At 36.6% G+C, this 12,883-nt stretch overlaps 1 protein-coding gene across 1 annotated transcript in view; it reads right to left on the reverse strand.

The window, feature by feature from the left end:
• Window positions 1–12,883, reverse strand: part of LOC150103773 (carnitine O-acetyltransferase-like) — a 179,270-nt gene that overhangs the window by 74,632 nt on the left and 91,755 nt on the right. The window contains exons 5-6 of the mRNA XM_090397071.1: window positions 11,626–11,679; window positions 4,322–4,487 (exon numbers count right to left, since the gene is read on the reverse strand). Of these exons, the coding sequence (XP_090253197.1) occupies window positions 4,322–4,487; window positions 11,626–11,679 (220 nt within the window). The remainder of the gene's footprint in view (window positions 1–4,321; window positions 4,488–11,625; window positions 11,680–12,883) is intronic.

The following is a 12,883-nucleotide window of genomic DNA, read 5'->3' on the forward strand; positions in this document are numbered from 1 at the left end:
TGGAGAACACTTATATGTAAGAGTAAGGATGTTATGGTTTCATTGTACAAGGCTTTGGTCAGACCACACATGGATTATTATGTGCAGATTAAGTCATCAGGTTTTCAAAAAGATGAAGAGAGGAAAGGGTTCAGAGACAATTCACTAAGGTGGTTTCTGGTCTCTGGAATGTAGAGTATTAAGGCAGATTGTGGGAATGCAAGTACCAAATTTGTTGGAAGAACATCTTTCCCTAAATCCAGAGTAATTTAATAATAAGGTGGTACAACTTTTGGCAACTTGTATAGGTAAATATGACTTCTCCATTGCTTGTGCCTTAGTATCACCACTTCTGGGTCTGGCTCCCACTGACGAAACTTCAATAAAGGTCGAAACCGGTCTGGGTAGTGGCCCTTCCCTTAATGCATAGCATTATACATGTCAGCAAGGAGATGTGCTTTGCATTATGGGAGATACTGAGACAAGGAGTGATGAGAACTTGGTCCACCTTTACCACGAATTGCCTCAGTCCTGAAGATACTTCAGGCACAAGCCTTGTTTGCTTACACTTAGATAAAGGATTAAACTAAATTTATTACAAGTATGAAATTCACATTAGAAATAGAAAATAATGGAAAATATACCATTCCTAGACATCCTTGTCAACAAAAACATTGCTGGAGGAGTATCATTAGAAGTCTATAGGAAAGAAACCCACACAGCCATGTACCTACAAGCAAGCTTGTTCCATCACCCTCAACAAAAATCAGGTATAATCAAAAAAACCTTGAAATACAGAGCTTTAAACATACTAAAAAAATGATGAAATCAGACCAAAACAAGAACTTCAAGTTCTACTTAATCAGTTCCTCCAGAATGGCTACTCAAAATAGGTACTAAAGGAACTTTTATTTTCTGATGAACAATCCCATAATAACCTAGAAATTAAATGCAAAGGCACAGTATCCTTACCATGCATTGGCAATGAATCAAGAAAAATAGCAAAAATATTATAGGCAATCAACATCCGAACAGCCTTCAAACCAGTTAACACCTTACAAAATTTTCTACGTTTCCCCTAAAAACAAAGTTTCATTTTATAAACATTTGAGTGTATACAGGATTCTGTTTTCTTCTGGATAGATATATATGTAGGTCAAACCAGGAGAAAATTCAAAATCCACAACAAAGAATATATAGGTGATGTTGAAAACACAAGGGAAGAAAAAAGCAGACTCATAGTGTACATCCTCAAAGAACATCATATTGTAAATTGGCAAGAATCCTTCATTCCATACTCAGAAGAGAATTACTTTGACAGATTGTTCAAGGAGTCCACAAGGTCATTCACTCAAAAGGCATACTAAATAGAAATCAAGGAATGATCCTTCACAGTATTTGGAAGTCATTAATTAATATGTGTAACATTCAAGACCTCTCCTATGCCAGCAATCAAATACTGGGTTTTCTCTACACTGTTGTGTAAACTTAGTATTTGATTGCAATCTACATTGTTGTGTAAACCCAGTATTTGATTGCTGGCATAGGAGAGGTCTTGAATGTTACACATATTAATTAATGACTTCCAAATACTATGAAGGATCATTCCTTGATTTCTATTTAGTATGCCTTTTGAGTGAATGACCTTGTGGACTCCTTGAACAATCTGTCAAAGTAATTCTCTTCTGAGTATGGAATGAAGGATGATTAAACTATCATTTTAGTCTTTTTAATTTATAGATATCAGCAGCTCTTGAAAAACGTTTTTTTTTTGTTGTTGGTTTTTTAATTATGTCATGCAACCTCCTGAAGATGCAACAAAACATGTTGAGGAAATACATCTAGTATATATTAAAAATGTATATAAGTTAAAACCTGGTTATAAATTAAATTAAAGATGCTAAGAAATTATATTCTTGTTTAATCCTTTATCCAAGTGCAAGCAAACAAAGTTTGCATGTGAAGTTCTCCATGACTAGGCTACATGTATAAGAAAGCTAATAACTTTATGTTAATTGCCTTAGTATCACATAATGCAAAACACACATCCTTTTGGGTATGTATAATGAAGGGACACTACTCAGACCGATTTTGACATACTGTTAAAGAGCAGGGATACCTCTCTCTGAAAACTCTGACAGATCTACAAGATCATTCTAAATTTCACTGAATGACAAAAGAAAATCACAACTAAACTCATCACTTCTGACCTGAATCACTCCAGGACAGGAACTTCAAGTGGCTCCATTCGGTGACAAGCAAAACTCACCACCAGGCAGAATCTACTCCCCTAGGAAGTCAGTTGTCATCAGTGGGAGCCAGAATCAGAATACATACCAAGGTTGAAGTGGTAGAATTCATATACAGTAATTCCCACATACAAATAACGAAAAGGTGTAGCCCCTTATTAAAAAACTCAACGCTAGTTGTCGAGTTTTTTCACTTGGATATAAATTAAATTAAAGATAGATGCCAAGAAATTATATTATCGTTTATTCCTTTATCTAAGTGTAATGCATGTAAACTGCACTCCTTGTGTATGACTTCTACATTCCTCCTCCTCCACCTTACCTGTATTAAGCCCTAGTAGCCCGTTACAATCGTATTAGGATGGCCTATTTCGATTTGAAACCGCAACTACTTTGAGGACAAGATGGTTAGCCCTGTGCCTCCTGGTGTGTCCTATGTCTATAGATGCATGTGTTCATGGGGCCAGTTTGCCTGTTCTGAGGGATGAGAAACCAAGTTTCCAGGTGAAAAAACCCTCTACCTCCATATGAGACTGGCTAATTCACCTTTATTCGGAAGAGATAAAGGTTCCTCATTCTTGGATGGGAATTGAACCCAGGTCTTTCCAAACAAAGGGCTTCATCTATACCGACTATGGAAGCTCTGACCTCCATTAGTTCATACAAATTAAATAACAGTATGCCCAAGTAGCTACTCAGAGCCTCAATAGCTCAGTCTGTTTTGACACCCTTCAGTTGGAAAGACATAGGTCTGAACATGGGAATAAGAATTAACCACCCTATTCCATCAAAACCGGTTCAGAAAGATTACATGGTATGGTGTGGGTCTACTTGTAAGCATAAAGCAGGAAGAAAGGAGCCCAAATACAGAACCCTGTGGTACACCACTAGTCACCTGCCTTCTTCTGGATTCAATTTCTCCATATACTACTCTTTCATCTTGTCAGTCACTTGCTTATCCATACTGACAACTTCATATCCATCCCCATTAGCTCCAATTTATGTATAGAATACCTGTGTATTCTGTCAAAGTCTAGTATTATCACTGTGTAGCCATTTCTTTAATCCAATTCAAATGCCATTCATAAAACCATATTGCTCCTCCTCCAGTATCATATTCCTGTCTACTCTTTCCTGAATTCTTTCTTTTTCCAATTTCTGCCGAGTAGTCTGTAATTTGCTGCCTCTCTCTCTCTCTCTCTTGGAGTCTCCTTTATACAAACTATTTTGCTCTCTTTGTACTCTCATGGCACCATCCCAGAGTTGACACTTAAATTAACAGCTTGATCAGGGTATCTGTGATTTCCCTTGAACATTCTTGATGAACTAATGTCCCATCTAATCCCATGGCCATATTTGCATTATGGTTCTGCACTATTCTAAGCACCTCCAATTCATCCACCCTTCTTCTCGCATTAGTCATAATCACACCTGGCATTGCAATATTTTCACTTGGATGGTACACCCTTGCAAAATGATGTTCCTTTCAATAACAATTAATATTCATCAAAATTAATGTTCCACAAAGATAAGAATTCTAACATACATCATATAAAGAACTCCAGAATTTTGCTGAGAGTTGGAAAACTGGACTATGTAGTTGGTCTGAAGACATTTCACCACTCTTCCTCTTCTGATCTCTGTTATACTTCTCCTTACGGTGTTAAAGCAAATTTTCTAACTATAGCTAGAGAATTTCATTTTGCTTTGAAGAATTGCACATGCATGTCATGATAGTAATATAGTGTAAACTGCAGAAGTAACTGAAATATCTAAATTTTTCTATGATGAATCATAAAGCTCAAAATTATAAGACTTTTTAAGGAACTATTAAATTCAGATTTTCTTTTGGGTTGTAGAAATGATAATATAATATGCATATAGTTACAAAATTTACATTGTAAGAATTAACAAAATTATGAACATTTGTATTAGTCCTGGATTTAAATATATGGAAAATTAGGTTAGGTTAGCAGCTTATTTGTGGTCAGCATGTGGCCATAAAATTCTGTCACAATCAACCATTGATTAAAAAATAAAAAAAAAAGAAATAAAAAGAAACGAAAAGAATCTAATTAAAAGTGAATTCTTACATGATTGTTATGAATCACTACAATATGACGAGGTGGATTTGGTCTAAGACCATGGAATACTTGTCGGTCACATATATCATCAGGAACACGGCAAGTAGAAAATATCCTTAGATACTGATTCATGTCAAGTGGCTGACCATGCATTACATCTGGTGTAAGTTCATGACTAAGAAATAATCAGATATTATTATTTTTTTTTTTGTTCTTCGATTTGATTAAATATCAGAAATAAAGTGTAAATAATTTGTTTTTATATCTTACTACTCTTATCTGAAATAAAACACATGCACCAAATATATCACAAAAAAAAAAAAATCCATGTGAAAATGGCAAGGCTTTTATAGTGATGATACAGCTTCCTCTATACCATAAAATTTAGCCTTGCTATTTTCACTTGTTTATCTCATATAAGCTGGTAAATGAAGATTTCAGAAAATCACAATGATAAACTATACAGCTCTAAAAAAAAAGTATACAAATATAACTATTTATTGTTTAAAGAATAATTATGAGTAATATTATTACTTTGAACATCCATGGTATCCCAGGATACTTCTTCCATTTTTATCAACCGCCACTTCAAAAATATCCATCATATCATTTTATCACCTCACCTCATCTTACAGCTGATCTACCTGATCTTTGATATACAATTTTTTACCCAGCACCAATTAGTGCCTTTTATTATTTCTGCATTATTAGAATTCCCATAATAGTTCCTTCCATGTTTTGCTGTGTTGTTTTGAGATGCTCTCAATGACTCGTTTTATTTATTTTTAATTAGTACCACACACACATAAGAGGTTACAAGACCTATATCACAACAGTGCAATGTATAGGCAATAGGTTAAGAAGAAAGAAAGAAATTTATCAAAAAGTTTCTCAAAAAGCTAGAAGGTGTATTCATTGAAAAAACAGTACAGGGAAGGCTGCCCAAAGAACAGAGACAGATGGAATGAAGAGAGAAAATGAGAGGTTGGTTCAATGAATTTGGAGATGAACTGTGTATGTATGTTGATTAGTAGCTGCTCATGTTTTTATATGATTAGAGGAAGCATGAGACTGGTAGCAGCCAATTCCGCAGAGCTATGGCCATGAAAGTATAATAAAAAGCATAATGCAGAAACAGAGTGTTTATGAGAAAGTAACTGAATCGAAACTGTGTGTGTGTGAGAGAGAGAGAGAGAGAGAGAGAGGGGGGTCACCTATTAGGTGAAGTTCCATTTTCTGTATATATATATATATATATAGTCAAGAACTCTTAGGGAAGTTTTGGGTGTACCATCCCAAATGTAAGAGCAGTATTTTAAGGTTGTGAGATTTGGGATATATAAAGTGTTAAGAGTTGAGCAGGAGAGAAACAATGCTTTGAATGAAAAAGAATACTAAATTTTTTTGTGGGATGAGGAGGCTATGGATATAACGTATTTATTCTAGGATAAGCTAGATGTGAAAGTCAGCACAAGAATGGAGAACTGATCTTCACTGGAAATTGGAACAACATCAAAAATAAGATATGCAGGCTATTTTTTCCAAATAATAAGAAATTCCTATGTTTTCATAGCATCAAAATTCATGTGATTATCTTCACCCTACTTGAGCATGGTGAGATCAGTGTTCAAAACATGGGTTATGAAAGATCTTTTGAATCATTTGAGTACAAAAAGGTTTCTTGAATAAATAAGATGAATGGAGAGTCCTGTCATCAGAAAAATTATGAATCAGATTTGAAGTAGACAGCGAGAAGGTCACTGAAGTAAAGGAGAAAGAAAATTGGTGAGAGTAAAGTACAAAGAGTAAACAACTCTGTACTTTTGGGGATCTGAAGACTGGCTGTCTTGGCTGCATGCCCTTTGGTCCGAGACTCCAGACAAGTGCGGAAGTGGGCAGCCTCCTTGAAGGTGCTTCCTGGACACCCTCTGACTAACTGACTGCTATTCCTCTCTACCAGGGCCAGCATCCCTAGTAGGGTTAATTTCCTCTTGCTACAAGTAATCCAAGGAAGATATTCCGACTCTAATTGGTGGGAATCAGGAAATTTTTCAGGAGTTGATCCCAAGATTCAGGACTTGGTCGGTGATGTGCCAGTCACCCATCCCAGCAGTGCCATCCAAAGCAGAAGAAGAATGACTTGTGATGTCTGTACCCAGTCTATCAGTTCCAGCAAGAAATAGCAGTGTGTCAGCGTTCCAGCAGCAATGAATGCGAGACATTTTGTCTGTTGTGTCTGCAATTGTGTGTTCATCACTGTAATTGGCCTTGGAGTGCACCACACTTCCAAACATCCATCAAAAGCCAATGCTGCTATAAGAACTGAGCATGTGAAGGCTCAGTGGAACAAAGAAGAAGAAAAGATCCTAGTAACCCATGAAGTTCACTTTTTGGTAAAAGGTGTCAAGGCAAAGCCCTGGCTGAAGTTTTTCCCCATCATTCATCTGATGCCTGATGAGTGTCACAGGAGGAAGGCAGGATATAAGCAGTTGGTCCAAGAAATGGCCATGCCTCCTCCCCATGATGGTATGCGTAATATCTCCATATCTCCCATGCCATCCTCCATAACATCTGAATTCTATTCTCCCACCCAACCTCCAGAAATAACAGAGGAGACTCTGGTCTCTAGACTTGTCTCAGCTGTGGACCAACCTCCTCTTCCGTTGTATAATCATAACTTTCTCAAAGCAGTCATTCATGCCCACCTTTGTGGACATACATCCTGGAGGTACTTGTCAAGTACCTCCAGGATGTATTCTCTACTTTGAACCAACAGCCAGTACAACATCGGCCTCAGCCTAGTTCGTCAAATAATGTATCTAGATGAAAGCAAAGGAAGAGGGCTTATGCAGTAATGTAAGTCCTGTATAAGAAGAATAGAGGGAGGTGCACCAAAACCATCCTTGATGGTGCCTCCCTTCCTCCTCTTGAAGAACAGCATGAGGACTTTGTAGAGTTTTAGAAAACAGTGTTTTCTACTCCACCTCCTCATCTTCCAGATCAAGATCGACCCCAGGTGCTTTGGTCCATCCAGGTGCTTTGGTATTTTGTGTATCTTATGAGGATTATAGTCATTGGCTAAGAAGGTGTGGCATAAGTGGGGAAGTTCAGCAGTAAGAACATTGTCATTGGAACAAATTGCTCTTGCATTTTTAGGATACCATACTGCTGGGATGGGTGATGGTGTGATTGTTTGTGTAAATATCTCCCTGTTTGTGAGTTTTCTATAAACTGAGAATGATAAGGAACATCTGGAAAATGTGCGATTAGTGTATCCATGAAGAGCAGACAGTTGTTAGCTTCCAGTTCCATTGTAAAGTGGATTTTTGGGCGTTGGCTATTTAAACACACTAAGAATGTATCCAATGTATCTGGGCCATGTGACCAAATAGCAAGCACATCGTCAACATAGCATAACCAAAGCATTCGTTTGAGAGTGGCTGCATTGATAGATAGCTTTTTCAGGTGTTCTATGTAGAAGTTGGCTAAGGGGGAAGCCCATAGCTGTCCCATCTAATTGTTTGTATATTTTCCCTCTCCGTGTAAAATATCTTGCATGTTGTCAATTTAAATAGTTCAAATATATCAGGGGGGACGAATGTGACTTGAGCAGATCAAGGGTTTCAATTTGTGATCAAGCTTACTACGGTCAAACAGGAAGAAGTGTGGACATCCGCCTCGGTGAACATAGAAAATACATCCGGCACTATCACTATGGCAAGTTGGAGTCTAACAGACCATGCTTTGAATACCCCTGCACACAGGATTAACTGAAAGAAAACTAAAGTAAATGCTTCTGTGCATTCAGAGATTGTTCTTAGAATCAACAGAAGCCTTAAAACATGCTCCAAACCACAAAAAAATTTGCCCTGAGATTTGGGAGACAGTCATCTTAAGATATAACTAATACCTGTTATCTCTTGCATTTTTTTTAACATATAGGGTGCCTAATTAGGACTTTAGTCTTTGTAATGTAGTCACAATTGTTCTAACTAGTCCCATTGTTACACCAGATTGTTGTTGTCTCGTGCACTGTGACAAACTGTTTTTTGTGCTCTGAAGATGCTGGTTAGAATACCAGTGAAATATCAGCAATAAGTCAATGAATTGATTATTTACTTATCAGTCTGTGTTCTAATATATACCGTCAAAAATAATCAACATGTATGACGAACACATAAGCCTTTCTACATGCTACCATGATCATTGTTTAAAGTCATTCTACCATAGTCATTTTCCCTCTTACTTGCTATATAATGAAAAACTCTTTGGGGTTTAATTTGGCCTGCTTAGATAATTTCTCTAATAATCTGATTTGGCTTCTTATCAAACTAGTCACCTTTCTTGTTTGCGCTTTGTCCTACTCACGAGTATGCTGATCACCCTCCACAGTGTTTTCTTTCTTTTTTTCTTTCTTCTTCTTTTTTTTTTTTTTTTTTTTGCGGCTCTTGCTTTATATCTCCATTCATCCACTTAATTCCCATTTGGTTTATCCTCCTGACCTTGGGTATGCAGTCTGATACTGCTTCTCTCAAACAATCTGACCACTTCCCATGCACTACTGACATTCTTTCTTTGTAGTTTCTCAAGCCATGGTTCTGCTCCAAGATGACTCCTGTCGTAATTACCAGCTTTATACTTCAACATAAACTCTTTCTCGACAGAGAATTCTATATGTTTGGCAACTTCCCAGAACACAACTGCATGGTCACTATTCCCAATTATCAGATCCAACACTCTCAAGCACCTTCCCTCTCTATAACATGTTAGTTTCGTGTAATTATCCCTTAGCAACTGTATAAATTCCACTTCCATCTTGCCATGTCCCTATTCCTCCATCCAATACATATCCGCATAGTTAAAGTCTCCCATAATGATTGTTTGGCCTGCACTCATTGTGCTAATCTGCTGATATATGGTATCTACATCTTCCTGTGGGCATCTAGTCTATAGAGCACCCAACAACATATTTTGTTCTATTGGCCTCTATCTTACACCAGGCAGCCTCAAATGAATCATCTTCCCCAGACCTAAAATCCTCTTTAACTTCTAATTTTGTTGGTTGTAATTGTTCAGCTATTATCAGCAATACCCCACCTCCTGTCCAATACCCCACCTCCTGTCCAATTCCCTCTACCCCTGAAAATACAATACCCTTTACATTCTATCCTTGTAACTATATCATTTTCTGTCAATCATGTCTCACTCTCACTGATGCCTATCATTTTTGGCCAAGTCAAGCTGAGCAATGCCAAAAACTCCTCTTCCTTTTTCCTGATACTTCTTGCATTCGTGTACATGCATTTCAACACAAGAGGCCATCCCTGGAAGTTATGAAAGGAAACTGTGAGCAAGAGGGCGAGGAGTGGTTTCTTTGCATGGAGGGTGGTTGAGCCATGGAATGCATTGCCTGATGGAGTAGTGAGAGTGAGAACGGTCAATGAGTTCAAGGAGTGGTATGATAGACTTTGTGTTTTAGGAAGGACCTCCCATGATGAGTCTTTTTGACTCCGTGGAGACCTGAATAATAATAATAATCTCCTTGGACCCATGGTTATCCTTGTTTGGTGGCATTACCAACCTATTGGAAACCTGAGAAATTGCATTCAGCATTACATAATCGTTTCTGTACTGCTCATTTATCACAAAGGTCATCAGACACATGCTTGATTGCATCCTCCCTAATATCTGTAGTTTCCTTGGTTTTGCACTTCCAAATTCTCATTAAACAACACTATCTCGAAACATCTAATCCAAAACCACTTAAATGTAATCTATCAATCATATATAAGTCCTTTCATCCATCAAATTCACTCCATGCATCAATAAGCTGAACACCATTTCTCCTATTGGAATTTTTTTCCCACTTGGTTAGACTATAATAAATTTAGTTTAATCCTTTATCCAAGTGTAAGCAAAGAAAGTTTGCACCTGAAGTACTTCAGGACTGAGGCAGCTCATGGTAAAGGTGGACCAAGCTCTCATCACTTGTCTTAGCATCTCCCATAATGCAAAGCACATCTCCTTGCAGACATGTATAATACTATGCATTAAGGGAAGGGGCCACTACCCAGACCAGTTTTGACCTTTATTGAGGTCTCGTCAGTGGGAGCCAGACCCAAAGGTGGTGACACTAAGGTGGAAGCAATGGAGAAGTCATATTTACCTATACGAGTTGCCAAAAGGTGTCTAACCTTATTATTAAATTACTCTGGATTCAGAGAAAACTTCCTTCTAACATCTTTCTCTAAATCTAATGGATCTCTTATGGGGATCCATTCAGTATCCTTTCCTTCAAATCTGACCCTGGCTTCTTGAGTTCTGTATAGGGTGCCACGTATTTTTATCTATCCCTATTTTATGCAAAATATCAAATAAAACAGAGTGATTAATGTTATCGAAAGCTTTTTCATAGTCCACAAAGCATAGATATAAATCTTTATTGCACTCGATCATTCTTTCTCCCCAATATCTATAGTGTTGTGATAGCTTCCCTGGTTCCTCTGTTTCTCCTGAAACCAAACTGTATTCTATCCTCCTCCAGACTTCTATTAAAGATTATTGATAGAAGTTTTATTCGATCCTTTCCCAATGATATTAAAACAAAAAGTAAATGCATTCTTTTCAAATATGCAGTATTTTCTTCCTAATGCCAGAAACTATAGAATAATAACAGTTATTATTATTCCCTTTAATTACTTATATGCTTCTATTATATCCCTTTTTATCCATCTATCAGCTAGTGGGAACAGAGTGCGAACGTAAAAAGGAGTGTAATCACATCTATTTGACCTTACACTGAACTCCTTAAAGAAAGAAAAAAAAAATCTTGGCAGTTAACGCTGGATACTTTAAAAAAAAAAAAAAATGCAGGTGATCCGAAACCAGGAACTTCAACATAGAAATATGTAACAGCTTTTCGAAGTTTCATATTTTTTGTATATAATTTTGTTTTGTTTTCATTATTAATAATTTTATTTTAACAAATATATATGTATGCATTATCAAAGAGCTTTAAATATAATAATGTTACACATACTTCATGTGCATATTTTTTGACTGAGCGGAACATAACTTCATACCTCCCATTAAAGTTGGGTTCAGTTTATGCCCATTTTTTCAGGAATGGAACTTCAGCATAAACTGAGGTATGCCTGTACTATTCTTCTGCATGTTAATTCCCCTACTTACAAGCTTATACCTTCCTTGGTTAATACCCAGCAATTATTTTCTTTCATCGAAGATGGAATACTTCAGAGTTTATTATTATTATAATTGTATATTCTGTATTAAGGGGGAAAAAAGTTACTTACTCATCAATTAAATGCTTAAAATCTAATACTCCAGCAATCATGGAAGCTGCATATCTACAAAACAGAAAATAAAATAAAATTATAGAAAAATGTTAACATGAAAATAATCTAATTATACAATGTGACTTTAAAACACAATTTAGACTTGGCCATTTTAGATTTTGCATGCGTGTGTGAGTCGGTGAGAAAGTTTAAAAAACTGGATATATTCAAAATTGGGCAGAAGAGGGAAATATTATCTATGCAGATTAGCATGGATTGGTTAAGGGCCAATTGTCTTTTACAATAAAGTAGCAGGAGCACTTGACAAGGGACAAGCATATGCTATCATTTTTTTTGGATTCTGCAAAAAAGGCACTTGATAGGGTGCCACATGGTAAATTGCTAATTAAGTAGCAACATGCAGGATTAAATATCAGGTTGATGAATTGTAAATTGGCTGTCTGATAGATATCAAAGTTGCGTATGGAGAAGCAATATAAAGGAGGATCACAAGTGAAGTTCCACAGGGCTTGGTGCTGGCACCCTTTGCTGTTTAACCTTTATGTCAATGACATTATCACTGGACTTCAGAGAGATATCTTGTTGTCTGAAGATGATATGATGCTAAGAAGGGTTATTAATAATAGCTCTGAGGTGGCTCTGATGCCCTTTATTCAAATCCAGAAGGGGGGATATAAATAAACTGGACAGATGGGCAAATGAATGAGGATTCAGTTTAATTCAATGAACTATAAAGTATTGGAATCTAATGGGAGGTTGCATACTCTACTGGTGAAACTATACTACAGGATGTGGAGGAAGTAAGGGATCTTGTGGTAATAGGTAATAAAAATTTGAAATTTAGAGGACATATTGCAAAGGTAGTGAAAGTAATCCACATGAATACTGCAATACTAAGAAGGACTTCACAATTAATGGAACAAATACAATTCCATTGTATAAAGTCCTGATCACACTAATGTGGATTACTGCGCTTCAAATCCAGGTGACCAGATTTGAAGAAAATTAAGTAACCTTGAAAAGAGTATAGAAGCAGACAGCAAAAAATGATATCAGGGCTGTAAATTATCTTATTAGGACAGACTGAGAGCATACCAACTGAAGTTTTGTGAAGAAGATGAAGAGGATGATATGATTTGCTCTTTTCTTCATGAATTCTAAAAACATTTATGTTTTAAAAAAATATAAAGAAAAGAGCAAAGCTAATTATAATGGTATAATTTGCCCACAGATTAGAGACCCTTCGACACTTCTG

Source organism: Typopeltis vanoorti, chromosome 8 (assembly GCF_054136105.1).
Source record: "Typopeltis vanoorti isolate ZY-2024b chromosome 8, IOZ_Tvanoo_1.0, whole genome shotgun sequence".
In the NCBI taxonomy this organism is placed as follows: Eukaryota; Metazoa; Arthropoda; class Arachnida; order Uropygi; family Thelyphonidae; genus Typopeltis; species Typopeltis vanoorti.